This window comes from Cyprinodon variegatus, unplaced genomic scaffold (genome assembly GCF_000732505.1).
Source record: "Cyprinodon variegatus isolate N-32 unplaced genomic scaffold, C_variegatus-1.0 Scaffold662, whole genome shotgun sequence".
NCBI lineage: Eukaryota > Metazoa > Chordata > Actinopteri > Cyprinodontiformes > Cyprinodontidae > Cyprinodon > Cyprinodon variegatus.
The window spans coordinates 59,338-86,973 of record NW_015151115.1 but is presented as its reverse complement, the minus strand read 5'-3'; the positions used below and the strand labels follow the sequence as shown (position 1 = coordinate 86,973).

At 36.7% G+C, this 27,636-nt stretch overlaps 1 protein-coding gene across 4 annotated transcripts in view; it reads left to right on the top strand.

Moving 5' to 3' along the window:
- dazap1 (DAZ associated protein 1) overlaps nt 1-27,636 on the top strand; it is a 36,312-nt gene that overhangs the window by 765 nt on the left and 7,911 nt on the right. For 3 of the 4 annotated variants that reach the window (XM_015393916.1, XM_015393920.1, XM_015393917.1), the window contains exons 2-11: nt 367-407; nt 3,387-3,553; nt 6,808-6,873; nt 7,781-7,888; nt 9,864-9,912; nt 15,744-15,826; nt 19,277-19,424; nt 19,624-19,656; nt 22,027-22,176; nt 23,669-23,833. In XM_015393916.1, coding sequence (XP_015249402.1) covers nt 367-407; nt 3,387-3,553; nt 6,808-6,873; nt 7,781-7,888; nt 9,864-9,912; nt 15,744-15,826; nt 19,277-19,424; nt 19,624-19,656; nt 22,027-22,176; nt 23,669-23,833 — 1,010 coding nt within the window. Of the gene's footprint in view, nt 1-48; nt 268-366; nt 408-3,386; nt 3,554-6,807; nt 6,874-7,780; nt 7,889-9,863; nt 9,913-15,743; nt 15,827-19,276; nt 19,425-19,623; nt 19,657-22,026; nt 22,177-23,668; nt 23,834-27,636 lie in introns of those variants that run through there. The other variant, XM_015393919.1, reaches the window with a different exon arrangement.

Here is a 27,636-nt window from a genome sequence, read left to right as displayed (position 1 = left end):
TTCCTAACGTCACGGATCTGTCCCGGGCTAACTTACGTGGCAGGATGTCTTGTATGAAAGACCTTTTAATGCCGTTGGATGCAGTGTTTAAAGAGCCAAGTGGCTTTTCACAAAGAACAGCTCAACTCTAGTCTCATAAAACCTTGTAAGCGTTGCACCGTGTGTTTATTTCCTGATGTTGCAGTCTCTGGTGGGTGTTTTTCTTGGAACCTGCCTTGTTCCATCCTTGAAGAAGTAACAGCAGCTTTTGTATTGAACACGTTAAAGGTGCAGCAGTTTTTTTCATGTGTGTTTTTTCTCTCTCTGATGCATCAAAGTTTATTCCTTTACTATAATTAGTGGTAATGTTTGGTCTCATCTTTTTAGGAAACTTTTTGTAGGTGGACTGGACTGGAGTACTACACAAGGTAGGTCTTACTAGTATTGCAAGAGTGTAATGTATCATTAATAGAGCTGCACAATAGTAGGAAAAGGACACATTTCCATTTCAATTGGTCATTAAGATCCATATCTGCTTAGGCAATAAAAGACCCTGAAACTTAATCCAAATGGCCAAATGTGTGTGAAAAATGTTTGAATGCACTAGAAATGGAATATAATGTTGCATGCACGAAGCAGTGGTGTCAAAAGTACACACATTTGTTACTTGTGCAGTTTAAAAACACTCTGGTAAAAGTTGAAGTACCAGCTTGACCTCTTTACTCAAGTAAAAGTGAAAAAGTATGAGCTCCAAAAACTATTTAAAGTATAAACGTATAAGGTAACCTTTAATAAAAACAACCAGATGCCACTATATAAATTGAAAACTAATTTTTTTGACTATTTCAAAACATTCTTTGAGATAGGACCAAGGATGAGGGAGGTTTTGTTGGTCTCCCTCTCCATCTCTCGATAAGCTCTCGCCTCTGTCTGACCTTTAAGTTATTTCAACATCTTTTCCCGAATCCGACATTGTAGACAATTCACGTATGCAGTTTGAGGAACACCTGCTTGTTTCTGATGATTTCATTTGCCATTAGCGCAAATTTGACGAATAGCTAACCAATGAGTGTTTGCGTTATGTGACTCATCCAATTACACTAGTTTACACTAGATGTGCATGGCGCCAATGATCTGCATTTGATGGTGCAAATAAAATAAATATTTATTAACATTAAACTGAAGCCAAGAGTAACGAGTAACGTTTGTTTTAAAAATGTAAGGAATAGAAAGTACAGATACTTGTGTAAAAAAATTAATGAGTATAAGTAAGAAGTAGGAAGAAAAATAAGTAATGGAGTAAAGTATAGATACCTATAAAGTGTACTTGGCTACAGTAACGAGTAACTTTGTTACTTGACACCTCTGGCAAGAAGCCCTTTATGATTGCATTATTTCACACATCAACAATGCTGTGATGATTGTGGTTCAATATATTGTGCAGCGTATTCAAATCTGTTAACTTGATCTTTAAGCATAATAAAATACCTTTGTGTGTTGGTTAAAATTAAAAGGATGTTTTGCTTTTGAAAGCTGATATACTCTAAAAATTTGAATAAAATAAAAGAAAAGTCCTCCTTCAAATACTTTTTTTCATCGGTTTTTATTTTTTTTCTGCAGGTATTTCCTTTTGACATCCAATTGTCAGTCTTAGATACTCTGAATGCAGATGCTCTGCCTTAATATTTTTTAATCAGCATAAAAGGTCATGTTCATTATTATAGAATATTTTAACCTTTAGAGAAAACTTACAAGAGGAAAAAGCCTCCTGCATATTTGTATATAAAGGAAACATCGGAGTGAAATATGGGCTTTATATTCGAGATGTAGGATTTTTAGTTTGTTTTGGTTGATTTGGAAAAATCTAAACTTTTAAGGTAAATCAAGCACAGTCAACCAGGGATTTGTCTCTTTATGCATAACGAGACATGTTTATATGTCTCTTATATGCATACATAAGTCTCTTATGCATTCTTTACTTAACCAAGTGTGTTTAGTAAATGAAGAATTGTAGTCTGCGAATGTTACTAACAGCANTGTTCGTTATGCATATATCTTATATGCATACATAAGTCTCTTATGCATTCTTTACTTAACCAAGTGTGTTTAGTAAATGAAGAATTGTAGTCTGCGAATGTTACTAACAGCAGCATATATCTGCTTGGGTTTTAGTTTTACCGTATATGTTAAGAACAGGTGTGATAGTTCCAGCGTTTCCTCTCTAGCATCATATTCCATAAAAGGGAAAACATGTTATCCTGTTTTTTTTTTTTTTTATGGAATCAAGGATTTTTGGATCCAACAAAATATTACTGTGTTACAACATATTCCAAGTCTGTGCATAAAACTAGACTTCCCTAACCTTTATCTAAACAGTCTTGTTGAATACATGCTACTAGTTGGTAGAAGTTTTAATTTTGGTTCATTTAATGAACAAAAAATTTATTCAAAGTAATCAAATCAAAGTAAATCAAAGTGATCAAAGTAAAAATGGGTTTATTTAAAAATGGGGTTATTTTGTTTTTATATCTGTTTTGTCATAAAGTCAGGAGAATATATCTATTTTTTGTATGAATACAGTTTGATTTTTGTTTAGAGATGAATTTTTATTTTGTATTTACCAAAGCAGCGTTCTATAGGAACAATTATAAGCAGTGAGTTTAGGTTTACATTCCCCTTACTTTCAGTCCCAATAGGAGGTGCCTCAGGTTTGCTTAAAACCTTTCTTTCTCATGGTTAATATACCATTGTTTAACTTTGCACAAGAGCTTGTCTGTATTTACTGCCGTCTTAACTTTAAGATCTGCACCACAGTTCAGTGTAACTCGATGGTTTCTTCTGTGCCAATCCCAGAGGGCTTTTAAACAATAAGAAAACCAATTACTTTAACTCTCCAAAGTGACTTCTCATTTGTTCAAACTTGCTTGTCTTGGTTGAGCTGGCTCTCTGGGTGTGTGCTAGATTTGCATTGGTTGGTAACGTGTTTGGCTCTCTGCAAGATGACACTAGGTCTGAGCTCTGTTTGCTCGTTGGGAGTTTCTGCATGCAACTTAAACTAATTAAATGTTTTCACATAAATAGTGCAATCCCTGGTAATCTGATACAACATAAATTCAAAGTCACCAGAGAATTTTCAGGGTTTAATATCCCAGGTTAATTTGTTAAAAACATTTTTATTTTATTTATATGCTTACTTCTCTGCCAGTTACATCTCCACAGCTTTTTTTAGTACTAAACATATTTCTATGCTTCTTTTAACACAATCAAAAGAACAAGGAATCAAAATCATTATCGTATATCTTTGTGCTGTGCAGAAGAAAAAGATGGATTAGTTCAATCTGTGGTTGAGATTTCATATTGTTACACAATGTGATGAGTCAATTTAATGTCTGTCTTTGTTTTCTTAGAAACACTGAGAAACTACTTCTCACAGTATGGAGAGGTAGTAGATTGTGTCATCATGAAGGACAAAACGACAAATCAGTCGCGAGGCTTCGGCTTTGTTAAGTTCAAAGATCCTAATTGTGTACGAACAGTGCTGGAGACGAAGCCACATAACCTTGATGGAAGAAATGTGAGTATTTTCGACTAAATACAGGCACAGTTAAAACGGTAAAACACACTTTCTTAGGGGTTACCCCTGGTTAAGTTTTGTGCTATACATTGCATATTTTATTTCAGTAGAAAACTATGATTGAAAAACCCTCAAAAACTAATATATGGGCTGTGCTTGAATATCAGTTTGAATTATTGTGTTTACATAACTAGGTTCTTCTGCACAAAGTCAAATCTATGGACAGTGATGTTTTGATGATTGTGGAGAATAATGTAATGCCATGTTATTGACCTATTGTCTGTATATACACACCTCCCTAATTTTAGACTAAGTTCTTGTATTTTAGTACTTCAGTTTGTAAGTGAATCAATAAATTATCACACAGTCATTGAAATCATGCATTTCTGTTTTGGTTATCATGACCCTTAGGTAATGAAAACTCATTTCAGTTTCATTTGATTATTTTAAGAACAATTACAAAGGATTTTTAACTGAGAGATATCAGTCTGCTGAATCTCTTTCTTGTATTGCACACAGTGTATACTTACTGGATCAATGCTGCATGGCATGGAGTTATTCAACCTGTGGCTCTGCTGACCTCAGGGTTCCCTCTACTTTTATAATATTTTGCACATGTCATGGAAAAATAAAAGCCAGCACACCTTTAAAATTAAGTTTTTTTAAAAATATATGTTGAAATAATGTAAAGAATTTGATAAATGGCACCAGAGCAATAGAGGCCCATATCTACCATAGAAAGCAAGATTCCAGGTGCAGGCTATGCAAATTGGCCCCAGAAACAGTCCAGCATCTCACAGCAGGATGGAAGATATGAAAGGGATACGTGGAACATCATAAAAAAATTGGCTGATATAGTTTACAGAAACATCTGTGCAGAGTACAAACTGGAGACCCCCAGGTCAAAATGGGAGCCCACCTTTCAAGGTGGTGAAGAATGATGGAGCTAAGAGCCATTTGGACTTTCAGATACTAACAGACAATATGGTTGTGGCCAACTATTCAGACATTATGATCATTGATAATTAGCAGAGGAAAGCTGTAGTGATCGATGTGACCATCCCAAATGATGGACGCATCAGGACAAAAGAACACGAATAATTTGAGAAATACCAAGGGTGCAATAAGAACTAGAAAGAGCCTGGAAGGTGAAGGCAACTGTTGTGCCCTTGGTCATTGGAGAACTGGGTGGAGTAACCCCCATGCTGGAGATGTGGCTCCAAGAGATACTTGGAGAAAGAGCAGAGATCTCCGTCCAGGGACAGCAAAGATACTGTGAAGAACCCTCAAGCTTCCAGGTCTCTGGTAGAGGAACTGAGCCTGAAATGAAGCAGACACTGTGGCCCATTCCTGTCTATGATGCTGGTTTCTGTAAGAACCATAGCTTCCAGGAAAATTAGAGAAGAAAATCCAATACTTTTACCAATAAAACACTTTTTACTATATTTAATAATTTTTCAGACGCCTCTAGCCACCTTTTTATACATATTTTTTCCAAAGTAGTGACAAATCTAGTGATTTTTTTTTTCTGTGTGGGAGACTTTGGGGAAAGCATTAAAACACTGATCACTTCGAGTTCATTGTCCTCAATGAGCAGTGATTAGTGCTGTGAGCTCCTCCCTCCAAAGCTCTGGCAGGTTCAGTAGCAAACCAAGCCTTAAGTCAGAGAGAAGAACTTCCCTTTGTTTTCAACGTTAAAAATGAATCACACATACCCAAAGCTTTCACTGATCCACCCTGGATTACAAAGCAGGATGTAAATATGTTGTTTTTTTTTTTTTTTCTGAAGCTGTTTCTATACAATGCATCCCTCCCTGCATTTATTCAATACACAGCCTCATGTGTGCCTCTGCCATCTTTAGGAGGAATTTGATTACATAAGATTGATTTATATAGTTTATGTTTAGGTGAAGTATTAATAAATACCATACATTTTATTTATTTACTTTTAAACTTTGTCCATTATATATATATTTTTAATCACTTTCTCTTGCCAATATTGATATTCCTCTGTGCTACGGATCAAAGCATAAATCATTGCAGTCTGAATCAGAGGGAGAAATAAGGTGAAAGAAGGGTCAAGGTGAATGTGCTTTTAGTTCCAGCCTGTGAAAATGATCCTAATCTTAACGTATGTTGCAATTGAACAACACTTAAAGGATACTGTTTAGCTCTCATGTATAATGAGTCAGATACATTTTAAACAACACAACCCGGCTTAATATCAGGTCATGTTTCTTTTGATTTTTTTTTTTTCTGGTTGCATTTTCAGATGAGTCTATGAAAGGAAAAATAAGACGCTGCAAACTGGACCATTAGATTGCTACAGTAAAGCTGGAATTTCAGTTGTTCAGGTTGAATACAGAGTTGAAGAACCATACTGCTGTAGCAGCACAGTAAAAAAAATCTCAGGTGAAAGGTGTTAACGGGGCCCAGATTTCTTCGATAAAGACCTGCAGCTTGTCTGGATTTCTGGTGTCTCTCATTCTTCTCTCCTCAGTAGAGCATGGATTCTCAGGGTTAATTTCAGAGTAGTTTGCTGGCAGCCAATCAGTGATGCTGTGCACATTTAACCAGGTACTGCTACTTTAGGCAGTATGTGCAGGTGCCAAGTCTTGCTGGAAAACAATATCAGCATTTCCATAAAGCTCTGGAGGGAAGGTGGGAAATATGAAGTGCTGTAAGAATCCCTGGAAAATGAGTTTGCTGACTCTCAAGTTTAGAAAACACATCAGACTGATACCAGCAGATGGCATGGGTCCCCAAATCATCACTCACTATGGAAACTCCGTACTGGATCACAAGCAGCTTGGAATCCAATTTTATTTAAAGATTAGCTTTTTTTTTCTTTTTTACCAAAAAGCTTCTAAAACACAGTTTTAATGTGATGAGCTTCAGTAAAACTCTGAAGACAATCTGATTGTTCAGCCAAAAGAGTTCAGTATAACAGTTGGTTTTATTTTTAGTTGGTTTTATATATTTGACCATATTTTATAAGAAACTGATTTTTGAGTTTTTATTCCTTCCAGACAAAATCAACAACATGTACAGAAAGATACCTAAAATGTATTACTGTGTGACATGCATATAACTTTCCTTTTTTAAACCAAGTAACCATAATTACCTTTGTGATGATTCTCTATTTTATTGAGATCCATCAGTATTCTGCATGTAACTACCTTTTGATTGAAGACATTTAAAGGTGCTTCTCTGTGAAAATAATGGAAAACTGTTTTCTTCGCCTCCCCTGGCAGATTGACCCAAAGCCATGTACACCCAGAGGAATGCAGCCTGAAAAGTCACGAACTAAGGAGGGCTGGGTAAGAGATCTGGTTCCTTCTGAGGAGGGTAGGTTAGGTGCATTGGTGTATTTTCCAGAATAAAACCTGTTTAGAACAGTTTTTCTCTCCATTCCCTCCTAAAGTTTGTCTTGAGTGCCTTTAATAAGATACATGTCATACTTTCAATATATGTAAAAAGTGCTTCCCCATATTTTAGCACTATGGGAACTGTAGATCAACAACCTCTTTGTATAACCACGTTTTCTAATACAAACAGGATCAGCATTTTTTCCACTCTTATGTGAAGTTTTGCCTCTGTAGGGGTCTTCTGACTTAAGCTGAGTGAACATAGGATTTAAAATTGAAATGGAGTTTATGATGCAAAAGATATCTCCAAGCAATGGATGCTTTCCTCCAACTTGGATAATTTTTGGGTCAATCAACAATGCTGCCCAGAGGGACAAAGTGACTCCAAATGATCTGCATGGGTTTTGTAGCAAAGTGTTTTTAGATTTTATTTATTTTTTTCTGTCAAAATGAATTTCTATGCAGCATATCTTGGCTTTATGCGTCCGGGGCATTTATAGATGAGGCCTTTCTTCTTGCCACTGGCTCTCTAACGATCCCTGAGCCGTTTAGCTGGTTTTTGCATTGAAAATGTGAAATGTTTTTGTTAAAATAAGGTATTTCAGCAGCATGCTGCTTCACTTGCTTGATATCCGTGCACAGCAGCAGTGAAAGTGGAAGATGCATTGGACTTTGAACTGCAGAGACTGGAGTTGCATTGACGTGACATGTTAGGAGTTTTACCCCAGGGCAGTAGAAGAGCCTAATTTCTTCTGCACTGTCGAGGGAGATAATAACTCAGTGACCTCCCCCTCCTCCATAAAGTGATCATTTAACACACTTTGATATCAAATCCATACATGTCTTTTTTTTATTTCAGAAGGGCAGCAAAGCTGAAAGCAATAAATCTAAGAAGATATTTGTAGGTGGAATTCCTCATAACTGCGGGGAGCCTGAACTCAGGGACTATTTCAATAGATTCGGAGCGGTAAGTATCTCCAAATAACTGTTTTGATTATTTGAACTATTAAGTATTGAGCTCGGTTAAAATGACTTTAGAGTATGCTGTGTACTAAAGAAGTGTTTATTTCATTGGATTTCTCTTACTCTTGCCATTTTGACACATATTATTTTTTTTTCTTTTTTCAAATTACCAAATACATTACATGGATGACCTGAGTAAATACAAAATACAGATTTCAAATGTTTTTCATCCATCACGAGAAGAAAAGCTCCATGAATCAGCTTGTCACTGCTTTTAAAACCAAAACAAAAAACCCCCGAACCTACTAACTTTGGTGGTAACAACTGCCATTAAGTGTTTACAATATCTGGTAATATGTCATCTATAAACGGCTGGTTATGCTAACGCAGCAGTGTGTTGCAGTGAGCTTGACGCAGGTGTGTTGTAGATATTTTTTGATTTATGTCCAATTTTGAAACGTGGTCTGCGCGCCACAATGAAAGAGGGACAATACGATATCTGCGTTAAACATGACGCACGCAGACGACCTGGTTTCTGAGCATAAACCAGCCTGAAGGAAATCTTTCCTGCACTTTTTTTGCAGAATAGGTTTGATGAGGCTATTTTTTTTTTAGTTCAATGGTCTGTTTAAGGTCACTGCACATCATCTCCATCTCAATTGATTACAGACTTTCACCAAGTCAACCCCCAAAATTTGTTTACGTAGGTCAGCTGGCTGTCCTGGTTTCAGTCATTGTTTTGGTGCATTTTCAGGTGTCAGCAGAATTTAGTGTTCCATCACAAAATGCAAGCTGTCCAGGTCTGAAAGCAGCACAGCAGCCATCACTCTGCCACCACCATGTTTGACCATCAGCGTCTTTTTTTCTAGAACACTTGTTTTTTTTTTTGTTTTTTTTATACCATACATAAACTTTCTTGATTATGTTGCTTTCTGTTGATGGAAGAAGTTTTGGGAATATTAGGATGATTGTTTTTTTTTTTTTTTTTTTTTTTTAGATGTGTGGTGTGTCATTTATTTTCTTTTTGGTCTACATGGGTGTTAGCCAGACATGGGCAATGTGGAGTCAACAAGTCATCTCCATGTCATGTATTTGTTCTACCCAGCCACTAAAGCAGGTGAGTCCAATCTTCACCGTGAATTAACCTGTGCAGATTGGACTCACCTGGTTAATTGGTTGGGTAGATTAAATACATGACATGGAGATGACTTGTTGACTCCACATTGCCCATGTCTGGTGTTAGCGTTGTTTTATTGATGCCAAGTCTCTTTCTTATTGGTGGACCATGTAGTAACTGAAGCTCTTGTGGTAATTTCGGTTGGCTGGACACTCCTGTTTTATTATGACTCTCAATGTTTGACTTGAATCATAAAGCATCAGACATGCAGCAATAAATATCCCCCTGTTCATTTTTTAAATCAAATGGTGCCTTGGCTGCCTCCAGTTGATTGTTGCGGCTCCAAGGTGTAGCTTCCACACCAGCAACCTGGGGCTAGTTTGCATTAAATCATTTTAATCTATAGGTGCCAGTGGACACATTGCTTGTCAAGACACAACACTGTTTATCCCACTTTAGTAACGGTTTATAACCTTTCTAGACTGCTAGATGCCAGTGGGTGTTTCTCAAAAGGCAAAACATCAAAAGGAGATATGTTAACTTATGAGATCATTTCGTCTTTGTCATGGTAGAGGCTGGTTTGTGTTTGTGAAATTAAACGCTTCTTTTAATCTTCTTTTTTGTATTTGCTTGGGTTATCTTCTTTTATTTTGCTGTCTTTTTTTTGATAAAAATGTTTTTCCTGGAATTCCTGAAGTGTGACAGGAAAGGAAAGGCTGAGAACATCTGTTAGAAAGCAAACACTTTTCCATGGCACTGTATAAAACTGTTAACTTGGAGGGGATAGTCTTATCAAGTGGAATATGAAAGGATCCTGTCCATTTTTCTAATGGAGCCACTGTTTTCCTTCGTCCCTTTCAAGGTCACAGAGGTGGTAATGATCTATGATGCGGAGAAGCAGAGGCCCCGAGGTAAAAGCTGATCCCGTTTCTCTCTCCCCCTTCTGTCCCACTCTATTCCTCACCATCTTAAATCCCATGACAAACTATTCTGGCCCAAAGAGAAAAATCACAACCCATTCATTTCCATTTAAATCAGTTCCAGTTAAAACATTTTACCCTACAGCAGGTTATGTGATGAACACAAACTAAAGAACAAAAGCAGTCAAAGTGGATTAGAATAAACCCAGAATGTGTTTCTGTGGCCTACTTTAATAAAGAATTCAGTTTCACAAAATGAACATACTTACTAGTAAAATCATGATTGCCAGAAATCACCTCATTGTGTCGCACATGGTCTCCTGTCAACATTTCTTTTTGTGCCCTGGCCCTTTTTCCCCACACTGTTTGGTATTACTATAGCTATTGTAGAGTTTGCTTTGTAGTGTGTGCTTTATGACCATGTTAGAGAACATGAGGCCTTTCCTGTGATTTTCCTCTGATTGATTTTCTGAAAATAAAATCGTAATTCAAACAAGGAAACTATTTATTTTACTGAAGGACAATGAACTTAAAAAAGAAAAAGGCTCCAAATTGATTACATATAGTTTAAATATAAAAATAGTTTGTGGATAAAAAAAAAAAAGAACCTTCAGCAAAGCCGTTCTTGTTCTCTAACTTGCAGCCATCAATGGTTCTGCACAGCATTCCAGTTATTCATTAGTCCATCCACATGTTTAACATGCATGCAGTGAAAAAGACTAAGAATGGTATAACTCTACAGCCTCCATATTTCTGTTACCAAATCCAAGGCATCAGTAATGTTTTACTAATACTTTGGATTACAAAAATAAAAAAATAAAAAAATCATCAGGTAGGAATATTAGACCATGATGCTCTGCAAAAGCATTCTTATATCTTCTATAAGCAGCATTATTGTTAAATTGTCTTGCTGAGAGACATCGGTTTTAAAGACACCAAGTTTTATAGTTCCACTTAAAATCTCTGTCTGACATCCCTGAGCTGCTGGAAGGTGAGGACAGTGAAGCTAAATCTTTGCTACTTCGGACACCACTGATTGCTAAATTGAAAATGTAGCTGTATTTTGAACTTCCTAACTGCCCGCTTAAGACTATTAGATGTTTTTGTCTTCAGTAGATCTGAGGGAAACGAGTATTTAATTTCCTCCAATATCTTCTTGCTGTCTAGCAGCTAATCTAAGTAAATTAGCTTTTAGCTGGATGTAAGATCTAATTTCTTAGCCTAACTTGGTACCAGCTCAGACTATCGACACAGTAATTGATATTTTATTGTATTATATTGTATACTCTGCAGGAAGCAGGTTATATTTAAAAAAAATACAACTAATCAAAAGTTATTATTGGCAATATCTAGAAACAGAGTAATAATCTGTTTTTAATTGTTCCCCCTTTTTTTAAATGATTCAGTTGTTTGCATTTTAGTGGCAAATTATACTTAAGCTATAAATGAATGTAGTGTTTAAATTGTTATAATGGAAATGAAGCACTTGGAACAGATTCTTGCTTCAGTAAATGGTATTAATATGTCTACATTCTCTCTTTCTTCACTTCCCACTGTTTTTAGAAAGGTTCACATTGCAATATTCTCCCCAAAGATATAGCTCTACATTTTTCAGATATTTTATCCATGCAGTTTTTTCTCCATGCCATTGTAAAGGCATTTTCTTTTAATACATAAAGTACAATTAGAAAATCCCACATGGGATGTATTAATGCAAATCCGAGTCCACAGTGGCTTTAATTAAGCAGGTTGATATAGATCTTCATGAAGACTTATTACCCAAAGTGGTATTTTTATGTTTTTTTTTTTTTTTTTAAGCTAGTAAATTTCTCTCCCAAAATGCAACACATGAAGTAGATTTATACATTTTAATGTAAAAGTTCATAAAAATGTCTTTTGAGAGTGAAAAAGAAACCACTACCTCATAGAGAGACAAAATGTGGGAAAATAGGTGCTCCAAAAAAAATCCAGCACTTAATCACAGTGTGAAACAGGCATATTGAGAACAGCATGAGTATCTAAAGAGGTATTTGTCCTTCAGAGAGGAGCGGCTGGCAGCCCCAAATCCGTGGTGGAAATAGGATTGTTACCACAGAAACAATACCGTTATTCTAAATGGTGTTTCTGCTCATTGAAAAGTTTCTCTAACCCATTTCCCGACTGCAGAAATGACTGACTTTTACATCTGTCCAGTAAAGTCATAAATATATGATGAGCCTTTGACATGTGTCGACACTTTTAGCATGCACGGCCTCCTCGGGAATCAGACTCGTCCCACTGGCTGGGCTTGTGTCAGACTCTGCCCACTGAGTTACAGTCACAGCTGTTTCATCTGCATTCGTCCTACATAGCAGTGGTGCAACGCCCGCTGACCCACGACTTGCATTACCACTCCGCCTTTTCTGTCCTCATTCATCCACTGTTGGGAAAAACCCAGAATAGTTTGTCGTTGGAATTTAACATGATGTTTCTGCATCAGTAACAATCATATATATATATATAAACTTTTTAATAGTATTAACATTTTCTGGTACTAAAAGTATATTATATGCTTTAAAGATTGGAATAAGTTTTCTTTAACTTGATTTAGAAGTAACTTCTATTTGTATCTTAAATGGCATAGTATGTTTTCCCGTTTGTAGAAAGTTAAGTATTTTTGTAAGTAAGCCCTTTCTATTTTTCTTTCTTCTGTCCCCTTTCTCCTTGTGAATGGTTTGAATGTGATTAACTGTGTTTTTTATAAGATTTGTCTTTTCTCCTTTAGGTTACTTTGCATTGAATGGTAACACAGAGGTACAGGCCTGATGTAAAAGCAAATCATTTTTTACTCTGAAATGGGGAGTACATAAGATGCATCAGGTTTTATGCTGGGTTCAGACTGTTATCAGTGGTTGGAGAGACCTGACATACTGAGAGTTTTCAATCAGGTTATTCTGGTGAATAGACATATGAAATATTTACTGCGTTTATTTGAACTATGTTTTATTCATCGGTAAAAAAAACTGGAACTGCTTTGACAGTTGCACTGATCAGTTCATTGGCTTAGTGTCAGTTTACCGACGAGTTACACAGTGGCTGTTTTTGATATATATTTATCAATGAAGCAGTTGATATATAAACACACAAGTTAATTGGTAATATTATGTGAGAATCCATGGAGGAGTTTATTTGTATTAAAGAAAATTATTTGGTTAAGTAGAAGGAAAACATTTGGTGGAAATGGTTTTATGAGCAACTGTGATAACGACAGCAGTGAGCAGATTATGTAGCAAAGTCCATAGAGGAGTTTAGGGATTAAAAAAAGTTGGACTATAACCAAATTTGGTTCTTTCTAAGCTGTTTTTACTGTTACTGAAATAAGTAAATTTCAATCACCTAGTTCTATTGGACCTAACTTAGAGTTAATTCATATAAAAAAGCAAGCTAACTTTAAAAACATCAAAGTAAATCAATTAAACAAAAAATGATAATAAATAAAACATGCGTGTTAAAGTGGTGCGAATACATGTTGCATACTATTTTATTTTTCCCGTCAAAATAATTTAAAAAATGTCCTGAAATGGTACTAAACTGTTGAGTTTATATTAACTCTCAACACAGCAAGATGGAAGAGAGCTTAAACATACCCAAAATTATCTACGACTCTTATGAAAGTTAAATCCATCAAATAAAAAATCTTTAATCTCCAATAAATTACAAATTAGAATATAAAGAGTTAATTTACTGTTATTGATGCTTTTATAAATTAGTAAATTCAATTAATACACAAATACTGATGTCATAAAGCCTAGATTTTGATTAATGATGTTCTTCTTACAGCTATAGAAAACAGGATAATTGGAATAAGAAGATGTCAAACCTCTATAAATAATGCATTCTGTATAGAGACATGTGGGCTTAGTAAAAAGTGTAATTATATAACGTTTATTTTTTTATGTAAAGCTGCTACAACAAATGATATGGACTTTTATTTAGAATGAAATTTTAAATGGAATGCATCTGTCTGATGTCATTTCCAATGCTATTGATCTTTTTAAAAAAAAAAAAGAGATGAAAACAGCATTGAGGTTTCTTTGTGATTTTACAAAAATGATCCAGATCTTTGAGTGACAAAGTAAGAGGCTGTGAATGATTTACCGTCAAAATAAAAGGCCCTGATCTACAGAACCTTGTTTGCAAAACAGAGTTATGAACATAACCAGGACAAGTTGTTCCTGATATAACATAAGAAAAAAAGAGCAACAGAAAAGGCAACTTTAGTAAAGAGTTATGAAGTAGACCTCATAAAATACACCTCATAAAAAGTTTTCATATTTGAAGCAATACAGACTAAAAATTTATTCTCATGATGCAGTTGATAAAATTCAAAATTTTAAAACTGATGGTTAACTTTCGAATCCTTTGTTCCTTTGAGAATAAACACACATTTCAGCCTCTTGCTGATCGTCATACATAGAACCATGGAGTAGAGATTGCTTTACCTCCTCCCTATCTATTAACATCTCAGACTTGGAGTCTCTGTGCCTTTATTACCGTTTTCCATATTTTATTAGCTGTGTCTACCCGCCATGTGTGAAGGCATCTCCAAATAAACTTATAAAGATTTTATTTTCTGATCCTTACAAGTCACTAAAGGTCTAACGATAATGTTAATTATAAATTCACAGTCATGTTGGCACTATTAAGAAGTTTGAAGTGTCTTGACTTAAAAGAAACCCAAGTCATTATAACTGTCCATACTACTGACTTAATCAACCGGGTCCTACCCTCTCAAGACACTTTAAACTTCTTAATAGTGCCAACATGGCTGTGAATTTAGGTTGGGGACGGGTCATTGACAGATGTTATTAATAGCTGTAGAGCAGAAGGCAGAGGAATGCCTGGCGTTGCACTAGAGGTCTCTGAAATCTCCTTCGTCTCTCAGGATGTTTAATTGGATTCAGGTTAGGTCCCCAAGTGGAGATGTGCTCTCAACCCAGTTCTGCCAGAGCCCAAAGATAATCAGATTGAAAGTAGATCACTGCGGCGCCGAGCAGCTTGTTAACTCTGAAGAGAAGTTTTATAGAACATCAGATGAAGTAGTTCATTGAGCAGTTGGTGTTGCCTAAAAGTTTGACTTTGAGCTTCATCCATCTTGGTGCAGCTTGTGTATTCCCTGTGAAACCAGTAAATGATCAGTTTAGGGAAACTGGGGTGACCTGTATCTCTGTGTTACCACTGTGAGCAGTTTTTCCAACTGTCCATTTTAGGCTTATCCTGGCAGACTCAAAAGTAAAAAAAAATGAATTTGGGAAAGCTTGGAGAAAGCTTTAGGCATTCTACAGTTTGTGTTACTCCATATTTCTGTGATGCATTAACAATGGCTGCTGCGAGTGTGTGCTCCACAGCAATATACCTGGGGCAAATCAAGGTGGGGTTTGGATGAAACAGCACCAACTAACATGTAATAATCCTGCATTTGACAATCATTGATCATTATCTAAATGCTCAGTCTTATCTGACGGCGGGAAATTAAGCTAACTGACCTTATTTGGTAATTGTAAACTCTGGATCAAATGTTACACCTTTTATCCTTCATGTTTAACGTATAATTGTTTATTTCACCAAGTATTTCTCTGCACAGTAAAGAGAAAGATTTCCTTCAATTCCCCAGGATTTAGTCTTGGATTTGTGTTGCTCTGCAAGTCTGCGACGTCATCCGAACCCCAGGAGCCTCTTGCTCATCCTTGACGGACCCTCAATCTGCTGAAGCCCAATACTGTTCTTCATCTTGTGTTGTCACAACCCCCTGCTACCTTGATTCACTCTTGGTCGTTGGCTAGGTTTTGGATTTATTACTTTCGAGGCCGAACAATCAGTGGACCAGGCTGTCAACATGCATTTTCACGACATCATGGGCAAAAAAGTGTGTAGTTGTAGTTTTATTTTACCCTTAAGACCAAACAGAGGCTTGGGCGATGCGCTTAGATGTTTATTTTGAGCAGAAGTTTCTTTTGTTTTCAATCTGTAATTGCGGCATCATCAGCAGCTTCAGTGTTTCACCTAACACTCTAAAATAACAAAGATATTAGCATCAATAAACGTCTTATCTCAAGTTCTGTGTGTGGATTAAATATGTCGCCCAAGGCTTTGTTTAAACTGACCACTCCTTTAGAGTGTCTAAAGTAGATTGAACCAAAATATAACACAATTATCTGTCTTTTATGGCAAAAATGCGAAAACTTTTTTACAATTCAAGTAGTATAATATATCATCTATCACCTAAAGGATTGGTCTGATCAGTTCTGATTATTTTTTTTCTTCTTTCTTTCTTTTGTCTGTTTGTTTTCTGATCTTTTTGTTGGCAGGTCACTTACATGTCAACATGTTTTTTGTTTTTGAATTTTTGTTTTTGAAAAAGCTCAACCCGGTGACCTTAGTCAAACCTCCATACTGTGTCTGTAAGCTCTCTGTATAAGCAAAGGAAAGTCTGAGAAATAATATTTGCATATCACTTCCCAGTGTTTGTTTAGCGTGCTGGGTGCTCCAGATGGATGGAGTTTACTGCACTCATTTCAGATAGTGACAGGTAAGCTGCTCATCAGGGAAAAACAACATTTTGTTGGTGGTGCTGTATTTGAACACTCAATAACCTTTTTGGCACACCCTGTTTCGGCATTGTGTGTAGTAAACACCACCCAGCTGCTGCATAGCTGAGGAAAACTCACCCTCACAATTGGCAAACATTCAGTATCCAATGATATCTGCTCCTGAACTGTTGGTTTTGATGTATACTTTGCAGCTCTTAAATTAGTAGTTTGAATTTATTTATTTAAGTTGCAAAAGCTATTTTAAAGTCAGCCTCATTCTTTCCCCTGAATATAAACTATATGCTGTGGGTATTATTATTTGCCTTGAATCTTTGCTGTCCCATGTTCTCCTTATATTTGGATGAAACCAAGAAAAAAACAACAACAAATTTTAAGGTTGTTCAAGTAGCAAAATCTGGCACTGTTGCCGATACTTCTTTTTCCAATACTACACTTCATACACCTCAATATTTCTTTGATCATTCCTCTCTACAGAGGTTGAATGAATCTCATTTTATTAAATCCATGGCAATCTCAATCCAAGTGGGATTCTGTCATCCCATTTTAATTTTGGCATCTAATGATTGACACTGAATCAGGGACTAAGAAAACCAGGCTTGATTATAGACTGTCTAAACAGAAACAGGAGAATAACCATTTATTTCTTAGAAATTAAACAGATTCAGAGATTTGGCTAAAAAAAACTATTTTAGTTTATAGTTTAGAACTGAGCAACAGGGACCCCTAAAATAACTTTTTTTGTATTGATGTGTACGTCTTTAAAAGCACAAATCCAGTCTACACTACAGGTTGCATAATGAATAAATGCAGGCCTCATGCAAAGTCTTATTACCTTTGAAGCCTACCTTTTATGTTTGTTATATTCTGTTCCTCCTTAATAGAGATGGGCACATTTTTTGGCCGATACTAGAGTTTTGTTTTTTTTCTTGCACCAGTATCGGCTGATACACGTCTGTCTTTGCTGGTTTATTAGTGCATTCAGGCATTCATGCCTTGAGATCACGTGATGCCATGTGATTGCATTGTGGCTCGCTCAATTTGCTACCTATTATTTCTTTAATGAATGATAAATGTTTATATATTGTTTCTCCCATTTTGAGACATGTTTAGCACTTGGCACCATTGTGTAATTTTTATTTTTATTTAAATGGTGAAAGAAAAGGCAAAATCAGCTAAAAAAAAAAAAAAAGATGTGCCTCAAAAACTGTCTGCAAATTGGAAAAAGGGATTTGTTAGACAGATGCCAAAAATAATCTGTGCCTGGAAAAAAACAAAAAACTATCGATGTCTAATTTTAAATATAAGATTAGACAGATTGGACAGCATATATTTTTTCATATCAGTACTATACATCACATAAAAATTGAAAAGAATTAATAAAAACCCCTTTCTAAATTGACATTTTTAATATCTTAACCTATTAAATCACAGCTATTTTAAGACTGATTATTAATCTAATTGGCAAAAAAAATTTTTCTTGCAGTTAAAACATTTTAAGTATTTCAGATTATTTCTTTACAAAGAGGAGTTTATTTTGTTTATGATTCAGTCCAACCTGCGCCCTCTCCTGTGGTACCTGCTTCTCTTGACTTTGCCCTCGTTTCCTGCAGGAATCAGGGCTCGACTTAATCCATTGTTCTTGACATGACTTTACTTTACGCTGGAAGTCGGGGAAGCTGGGAGATACACGTTACAAAATTAGAAACTAGAGCACATCAAACTGTGGAACAAATCCCAGTTCTGCTGTTAAGGACCACGCAGAAGTCATGGTATCCATCACTTGTAGCTGAGGCGCCCGCAGGGAGAAAATGCTCAGGTAGCAGCCGGCGGCAGCGAGGCCCACTGCTGGAAACATGTGCATGTAATTAGGTCGACAGAGAAGGAAGACGGGAGGCTGGGTAAGGTGGTAACACCTTAAAGCGGGGAGGTATTTGCTATTCATTTTCCTCCTGCAAGGTGACCCCAATAACTCAACCCTTCAGTCTATTTCTGGTTGGCTCCACTTGGTCCCAACCTGTTTCTTTGCTCTGGTTAGCTGCTAGTATCAATGCTCAGTAACCAACTGGAAAGTTCAGATAATGGAGCAACAACTTTGGATCCAAATTTGATAAAGAGATGTGTTAATATTTACCCTGAACTAAGCCCGAGTTTTTCATTTGGGATCACATGTTCTTAATTCTTATCTTTTCTGACACAGTATGAAGGTTCTATTTTTATGTTGACTAAAAAGACAGTTCATTTGTTCAATCTGCATGCTTACTGTTTATCCTGCTAGAACAAAGACACAACCTTCTCTTTACATCCATTACCCCTCCAAAACTTATTCCAAATAAATTTGAAAAACTAGATCCTTCTTTTAAGCAATAGCTGAAGAAAGGTAAGTCATGACATTCCATTCGAATGTATTTATCCTACATTGGGCAATTGATAACAATTACAAAATCTATGTTTCTCCGGTACATTTCAAGATCGGGATCCAATTTGTTTTATAAATGCTATCATGTCAAAATTATGTAGAATATATCTAATTTAAATGATAAAATATGTAGTTTAGAAGGTACCTGAGACACACAGATATACAGCTCTTGTGGCTACACTATAGAATTAAATTAAGTAACTCCCCCTCATTATACCAAGGAACATAAAGTGAAAGATTTTAAACTGGCCCAAAAGGTTATCATAAAGCATCATTGGTAGGGCAGGTGAATGATTTCATTGACCCTTTACTGGTGTTGCCAAATGTGCCCTTCTTGTCCTTTATCCAGGTGGAAGTAAAGAAGGCTGAACCGCGTGACAACAAAGCTCCTGGCCAGCTTGGTCCTGGCCAGTGGGCTCCCAGGGGAATCTTGACTGCAGCTAATGGTTGGACAGCACAGCCGGCCCCGGGCTGGCAACAGGCTTACGGGCCACAGGGTGAGTGGGAACGATTCCCAGACCAGAGTGAAACACGCTTGCTTTGTACAGAAAACCCTTGAAGTCACAACTTAAATATGCTTCTGCTTAAACATTAACCCAGTGTTTGCATATTACTTCTTGTTTGACCTTTAAAACTAAATAATATTTGTCAGTTTCTGGGTCGGCTTCTAACTCAGGTTGTTTTCCTTCTCTGAAGGAGTGTGGGTGTCTGCTACTGGCCAGCCTATAGGTAGGTATCACACCCCTCACTGAGTTTTTTTGCATGTTGAGAAGCTGTAAAGATTGCTGATAGATGTGACTTGGCCATGTGATCATCTGCTTATCTGGAAATGCTCATGCGGCAGAAACAGGACTGAAGCAGTGCGGCCAATAGGCCGACGACAGTCAACAGTACATTTTATCACTGATTCATAATGGCTGAGGCTGCTGATAATTCGCTGCTCTAGACAGATGGCAGGCTTGAATGGATTCCAACCTCCCTCCGCCATCGGTCAGGCTTGACTTCACATTTCAACCTCGGGGTCAACCTAGGGGGCTCACAGTTTCGGCCCTGTGATCCATCAGAAAACTGTTTTCAGATACTATTGTAGAGCTTCAGCTTTTAAACGGTGAATACAAGCCATCTGTGGGCATGGGCTGGTGTAAAATGCATATTGGATGATGACCTGGAGCAAAAATACTTCGGTTTTACAGTATCTGTATTTAGGCAGGGTGACTATGTTAGTATAAGGTAATTTGAAATTGCATTGAAGGAAGAAGCTGAAACAGAGTGACAGAAAAGGACAAAAAAATGCATTGACCCTTGATAAAAATGAAACAAATATAGCCTCATATGACTTTTTTGAGATAGCTGCAGTAAACTCCTGATTATTTTTTTTCCTCTCAGGTTTTTAGGAATTTAAATCCAGAGTTAAGGCTGATTTATACTTTGAAACTAGGCCGTCTGCGTCGGTGTCACAGTGAACAAAAAGATCTCCCTGCCCCCTCGGCAGACACTCTGCTGCACCTCTCCCAAATCGTAAGTGACTGCAGACAGGAGGCCAGCTTGTTTTGTTTTTATGGCCGCAATTGCGGGAAACAACTTGTGAAGTTTGACCAGCTAGAAGAGTGAGGTGCATGAGAACGCTGGAGCCCTTTTTTCCACCTGGATCCCCGCTCTTTTTCGCCCTCATGTCCCTCCGTTGTCGGACGAACTCGCCCCTACTTCCTCACCGCCTCGGACGTATCTAGACCCACAGCTAGTTCCTGATTCTCTTGAAAAATCAAAAATGTCTTTGTCAAGCTCACTGCGACACACTGCTGTGGGGAGTATAACCAGCCCTTTAGCCTGTCCTTTGCTCTAGTTCTGGAAAGGCTGCGCATCAGGTCCCTGAGAACTAGAAAGATCTTGATGGGTCATACCTGACTAGTGCATTTTATAGTCCAATAACAGGATTTTAAAATGTTTCCTCTCTATCCTGACCTGTTAAAAAAAAGCTAGCCATTTAGATTTGCATTGTTTTGAGGTAATAGACAGTATACAGAGACCTCACTTGGGGTCAGAAATTTGGCTCTAAATCGATGTTTACCCATTTGGCATTATGAGTCTGTGATTTGGCATGAAATTCTATCATGGTAAAGCTTTTCATATAAGTCCAAAATGATAATACTTAGTTATTGCTTTGTTTGCCTGTTTAGTATTACCCTACATTCAATTATTCACACATTCACGGGTGGCAAGCTGCTGTGTAGCCACTGCTGCCCTGGGACTCACTGAGAGAAACAAAGCTGCCATGGCTGACTATCTCAGTACCACAAAAAGCCCAAACAGTTTTTAATTGATGAAATATAACATTATAATATTTTCTTTAAAACAAAGAAGTGAAAATCATTACCTGTGCTCCTTGATGGTACATTTACACTCTGTCTGCTGCCTAACTGCTTTGTTACATCTCAGGATAGTGTTAAATGCTGTTTCTTTTTTTTTCTTGCCCTGAAATATTTTCAAATAAATTAAGTTGTATGTCTTGTACAGGAAACGCGTACCTCTCATTGACCCAGCTGTCAGACAAACATTATATGCAGGTTCTGGTACTTAAGACTAGAACACATTTAAAGACTACAAATCAAAAAAAAAAATGACAAGTTCATACAGAAGAATCACCTTTCCAAATCCATTAACATAAAACTTATGAAACCAATTCTTAAAGTGAGAATTGTACGCATGTTAGGTCTAGGTTAAGAAATTTGACTGACAGTATCTGTTACTTAGTAGACAGAGCCAGAAGTTTATTGAAGTAGAAGTGAAAGTAAATACTTTATAAGAATGTGTAAGAAGGATACAACTGTAAAACTCCTGAAAGTATTTTTCCCCCCAAATTTTACTCAAGGAAATGTGACTAGTACATGTAACTAGTTACTACCCACCTGTTGTGCACCAGAATAAAATCCAAGTTACTATAGCTCTTTGAAACAGTAAAATATAAAAATAAAAGCAAGTAATATGGATTGCTGTGGAACTAATCATATTTTTCAGTTTGTTTTTCCTTCATTAATCCCTGTAATGTATAGCTCCTTGTTTTTATGAAAGTATAAATAAATGTTCCCTTTGTTTGAGCAGGTGGGTACGTACCTTCGCTCTCAGCAAGCCGGGGAACCCCCACGCAGCCTCCGTCACCCTTTAATGCATTCCTGGTCACCACCCCGGCTGGCAGCTTCGCAGCACCTCAGGGCTACCCTCAGCAGGGCTATAGCACAGCACCTCAGTTTGGTCAGTCCTGCCATTTCACTATTTCTGATGGTTTTGATTAGTTTTACTTTATTTTTTTGCTCATGTTGTTTTTTTCTAGGTATGTAAGCCTGCAGATTGCTCAGATTTGTTATTTTACATTCATGGAAAAAGTGTACCCTCTTTCAGTTGTAGGTTTTAATGTATCTAGCATGTAATAAGAATGATCTGATTTTGCCAGGTTACTGGGAAAGTCTAACCTAGGGTGTTCAAAAACATTTTACTCAATCGGTTTTTATCAGCAAAAACAAAATCAAAAATGTAAAACCTCTATGGAAAAACCCACCTTGCTGTCTCTATTTGATTTAAATGGGAAAGCAGTGACCTAATAAAATTTACTCTTTTAACATACCATTAATAATGTCTCATGCCAGCTGTAAAGCATGGTGTTGAAGGGGTAATGATGTGGGGCTGTCTTGCTGCAGCAGGCCCTGGATATCATTTAGTCATCATAGTCTTTTTAACCCTCCAAGTTAATATTTTAGTCAAAAATGAGGACCTCCAGTTAAGGGTGATAGAAAACTTGGTACCATAGCCTGATTTAGCACAGCTGCCAATCAGCTGACCATCAACATGAGCATTTCCCTCTTATGAGTTTATATATAGTTTGATATAACTAAATTCCTATATCATTTGTTGCTCATTTTAAATAAAACAAAAACAAAAAAAAACTGTCTACCAAATGGGTAAAGAAAAATCAAGCTTCAAACAAAACTTTGTAAAAATGGTCCAGTCAAACTGTGAAGCGAATGCTGACAACACATGAACAGAAGGTTTCAGTTAAAATTCCAATGTGTTCACTGATAAAGAAATGGACTACTTCAGAGTTCGGCTGCCTAATGCACCTTTGCAGACTTTTAAATTATGAGATGTTTTAACAAAGTGGTTTCCCTGTTCAGCTTTGTTTTAAAGGTGTGATTTTTGTTGCTTTTATAGTTTATATTTAAATAATCATAGAACCTGGTGAAGACCAGATAATTTTACTTTTGAAACCAGGGGGCTCTTTTTTTTTTTTTTTCTTCTAACATGGCTGTTGCTGTTTTGCTGCTTTAAGGGAGTAACCTTCATCTTATCAGGGGAAAGCATGACACTTTGGGGTGAAAAGAAAGGTGCTGGAATAACCATAGATGTATTGAATCATTTTCAACGTAATTACTCTGTTAATAGTTTATCAAATATTGTTTAAATTATGTTTAAAAGGTTGAAAAAAGCATTGTAAAAGTGCTGATGTGTGAGAAGACTAAGATGGCCTTTGCAGCCATTATTTCTTAAAGTTACAATCCTTAGAAAACATTTCATAAAATAAAACTTAAGAGAAAAAGGAGAATAATTTTGATCTATAGCTGGTTTTATTCCAGTTTTTTGTCACTTGACTCTTGCTTTTGTTTACATGGGTATTTCAAAACGGAAGCGAACAGTTTTTAGAAAATGTTTAGAAGGAGCTCATCACAGTTATCTGATTGGTCTCCTACAGGTTATAGTTTTGGCACACCCCATGGAGATCAGTATGCTCCACAAGTCCCCCCTCCACCCACTACTCCAGGAGCAGCCACGCTGGGCTTTGCCCCCGCCACCACACCAACTCAGGACTTGAGCAAGGCTCCAACAGGGCAGCCTGATTTTTCTTACAGCCAGTATGGTAAGGGAAGCATTATGTATAAATGCTTTTTCTCTCATGGATTTATTGTAAAATATTTCCCATGGTCCTGCACATCTTTCTGATTACTCTTATGTGGTTCTATTATAACTCATTTTGAGTTCACTACACAAGCAGGTGTTTGCTCTGGGGTACCATTTAGCTTGGACATTTACACATCCATACATGCTTTTTGCATACATGAACTCCTCGGGCTCTGCTGTGAAGATGCAGCTCAGTTTTTGCTGTTTCTAGGAGTTCTCAGCAATCATTTCTGTCCAGTTATTCCAGCTGGGCTTTGCATTGGTTTTTAGATTGGTAGGTCGTAGTTTGGTTCTAATTAGATCATCCTGCCTTGCAATGTGTTTTGTTTGTTGTTGTTTTTGTTCCTTTAAGGGTGTGGGCTTTCTCGTGCTCTGTGTGCCAGATATATGACCTGACCTAATACCACCTTACAAATATTAACTCTTCCACCTTCTTCTTCCCTAAAGCTAATCTTTGCACTATTGTTATTGAAACAAATTTGCATGCCAGTATTACCTTTTTAAAACATATTTCTGAGCAATGTAGGCTATAGCGTTTTTTTTTTAATATATATATTACAGCAAAGCTTTAAAAATCTGTTTTCAAGAAAATAAACATGTTTGTCTTGGTTGCACCAATCAGTTCTTTTTCAGATCAGTACCAATTTTTGTGTTTTTGCAGATTTTCATTTGTTGCATTTAAAAAGTGCATCAAAGAACGCGTTGGGATATATTCATAGACAGATAATGGTTGGAAATCTTAATGTGCTTTCAAAATGACTGCAAACAATGTAAAAACCTTGCGTCATTCGCCTGCTGTTGGCTAGATGACATTTAGCTTTTTTCGCTAAAGGTACATGCAGACAAGGCGGTAAAATTTTGCCCACCTTGTTTCATCGAGGCGTCAAATATGAGGCTCTTTCTGGTTCCTCCTGTCTGTTCAGCTCAAACTGGCAGAGTGTACTTTTACTGAGTTTACGTCATTTGAAAAGCCAAATGCAGGCGTCCCTGCGTCTAGCAGATCCTCCAAATCCCGAGAGACCCTCCCAGTTCGAGGAGCCCAATCACCCAGTCCAGGAGATACGTTGGGATGAGGGTCACTTCCAGTGGTGCCAGGGACAGATCAGCCTCCGTTGAGTTATGGAAAGAAAAAAGCTTTGTCTTAAATGCAGTCCTTCACCCGGATCACCTGGATCCAATCCCTTACTGGTAAACAAAATAAAATTGACAGAAAAGTTAAAATTCTTGAACTTAAGTAAAATTTTGCTTTGCTCTCTTCTTGCTTAAACCGTGCTTTTAGAAGTTTAACTTTGCGTGATTTGTCTAAATCACTCCGTTCTTATTTCTCAAAACGCATCTTTCGCTTTGCTGACTGTTAACTTGATCACAGGATTTCTTCAGTGTTTGCAGTCAATGTGAATGCACTTTTTTTCTGACGCATTTAATAAACATAAAAATCTAGTCCGATTTGTTAGCTGGCCAATTGGTGCTTCTCTAAAAATACGATTTTTAGTGTTTGTCCTTAACAACTAGGCTGCGTTTTAGATCCTTTCACTAGTCATTATTACACATCCTTCCATCTGAAAGTTACATTATCTATTAATAAAGTAATAATCTATCTAGATAATAGTAAGAATTTATGTGGTTTATAGATTATACGAGTTAGTACTAGTTCAGGATTTTCCAAGAAACTTTGCATAAGTCTTTAATTTACTTTGTAATGTTACAAATGTAAATACAAATGAAGAAGGGGATGGGTTGAAAACAAATGTGCTTTATCAGATAAAGAGCGATGTTTTAATTTTCCAACCAGTGGCATTAGTATAAAATCTGATAAAATATGTTCTTTTAAAATCCAGTTTTCTGTCTGCTAGTATTTTTATTCTGACTTTGCTTTCAGCTGCTTGTAACTGCTGAGTTTGCATTTATAGCAGTCATGTGACCACTATCCGTCATGGCAGGTCTCCATCTTGTTCAGTGTTTCCTGCTTGCGCTGGGCGTCCATCCACATTTTTGCTTTAAATGTTTGCAAAATAACGATTAAGCCAGTGGTGTTTTTATGTTGAATATTTTCAGCAATTAACTATAAATCTTTAAATTTCGAGTTTAAAGCTCCTGGCAGAATATTTCATTTTAGTGTATTTATTTTATTTTTATGTACCCATATTACTAAAGATTAATGTTCTGTTAACTCCTGAAAGTATTCTTTTCAATAATCTAGTACTTCCTACGTTTAATACTATTCAAGAATACTTTTCATTTTTAAAGGAGATGGGTCAAATTAATATTGTCCAAATGCTCACTCCTTGCAATGCTTTACCTTATTTATGAATGAGGCAAAACTGCATAGATCTTTAGATCATTTAGGATCTAAATACATTTCTACAGAGATATATTTTTCCAGACCGAATTTTTCCCACCAAATACATCAGAGTAGTTGATGTATGTTTTAATAACTTATCATTAGGTAGATTGTAATACATTTGAATATTATGGAAAAACTAATATAAATTCACACTTTTTATTATAAATTACTTAAACACATTAATACATTTTGATTTGTTAATCCATTTAATTTAGATGATTGGTACCTATGTAACGAAAACTTCTGGTCGAAAATTGACAGAAAATTGCATTTTTCGGCCCATAGACATTTAACACCGAAACTACACAGCACAACATCTGACAAATGGAACATCCAGCACAGGGGGAAAAGGATCGCAAGCAAACAGCACAGCCAGCACACAGAAACATTGTCAGGCGTGCAAAGTAAACACTAAAGCAGAGCACAGGTAGCAGAGTAGAGTTTATCAATTGAGCGTGCGGCAGACAAATGCTACAGATCAGTATCACTGCTCGCTCAGGGCAGTGGTATAAAATGCCATAGCAATCCAAACGTTGGCATCAGCATTCTGAATATGAAAAGAATGCGACACAGAAAGGAAACTGACATCGAACATGGCCACTCCATCTCTGGAGGACGTGTTTTAAAAGCAAAGGACTTAACAAAAATATGTCAGTGGGGAATAAATATTTTGATACTTTTGTTATTGATTTTTTGAAATGCCTTGAGTTAGAAAAATTTTTTTAAGTACACGTCAGAGCCAAAAATGCTACGGTTCTAATATTTGATCTACTTTTTTTGGTTTTCGTTTTTTCAGCCTTGGTTTTCAGATTTTTGTTTTCGGTTTCAGCCAAGAGTTTTCATTTTGGTGCAGCTCTAATGATTTTGGCTTACAAATAACGAAAATCCAAAATTTTTCTACAAATGAGGATTTTCCGATGAGCATTATACATTTTTATTGCATACATTTTGTATGTTATGTAATATTCATGAGTTACACAGGTTATACACTCATACATGTTTGGATTTCCTTTTGCATAAATAACTTCATCAATGGAGCTTTTAGGAAAATTGGCCTGTAGTCCTGCTGAGATGTTCATGGAGATCACGGAGGCCACCGGCTCAGCTGCTTTAATGGCTCTGTCTGAACGATACTCCAGAGTCTTTAGGGATTTCGGTCAGGTCAGTTTGTTAGCAAATCTAGAACAGTAATACAGATATGAGTAAAGCAACTATCAGTACATTGGGAGTTTGGGAAGGTGTGCTTTCCTGAAGCCTGGCTGCAGAGGGAAGCATGGAGGTTCTCCGAGGTTCCTTGGTAGAGTCCTGTGCTAACCTTGATCTACATAAACCTCTTAAGACCAATAACAACAGATCAAATGCCTCCCTAAACTATCACTCACTATGAAAACCTTCCACTGAACACAATGGACCTTGGA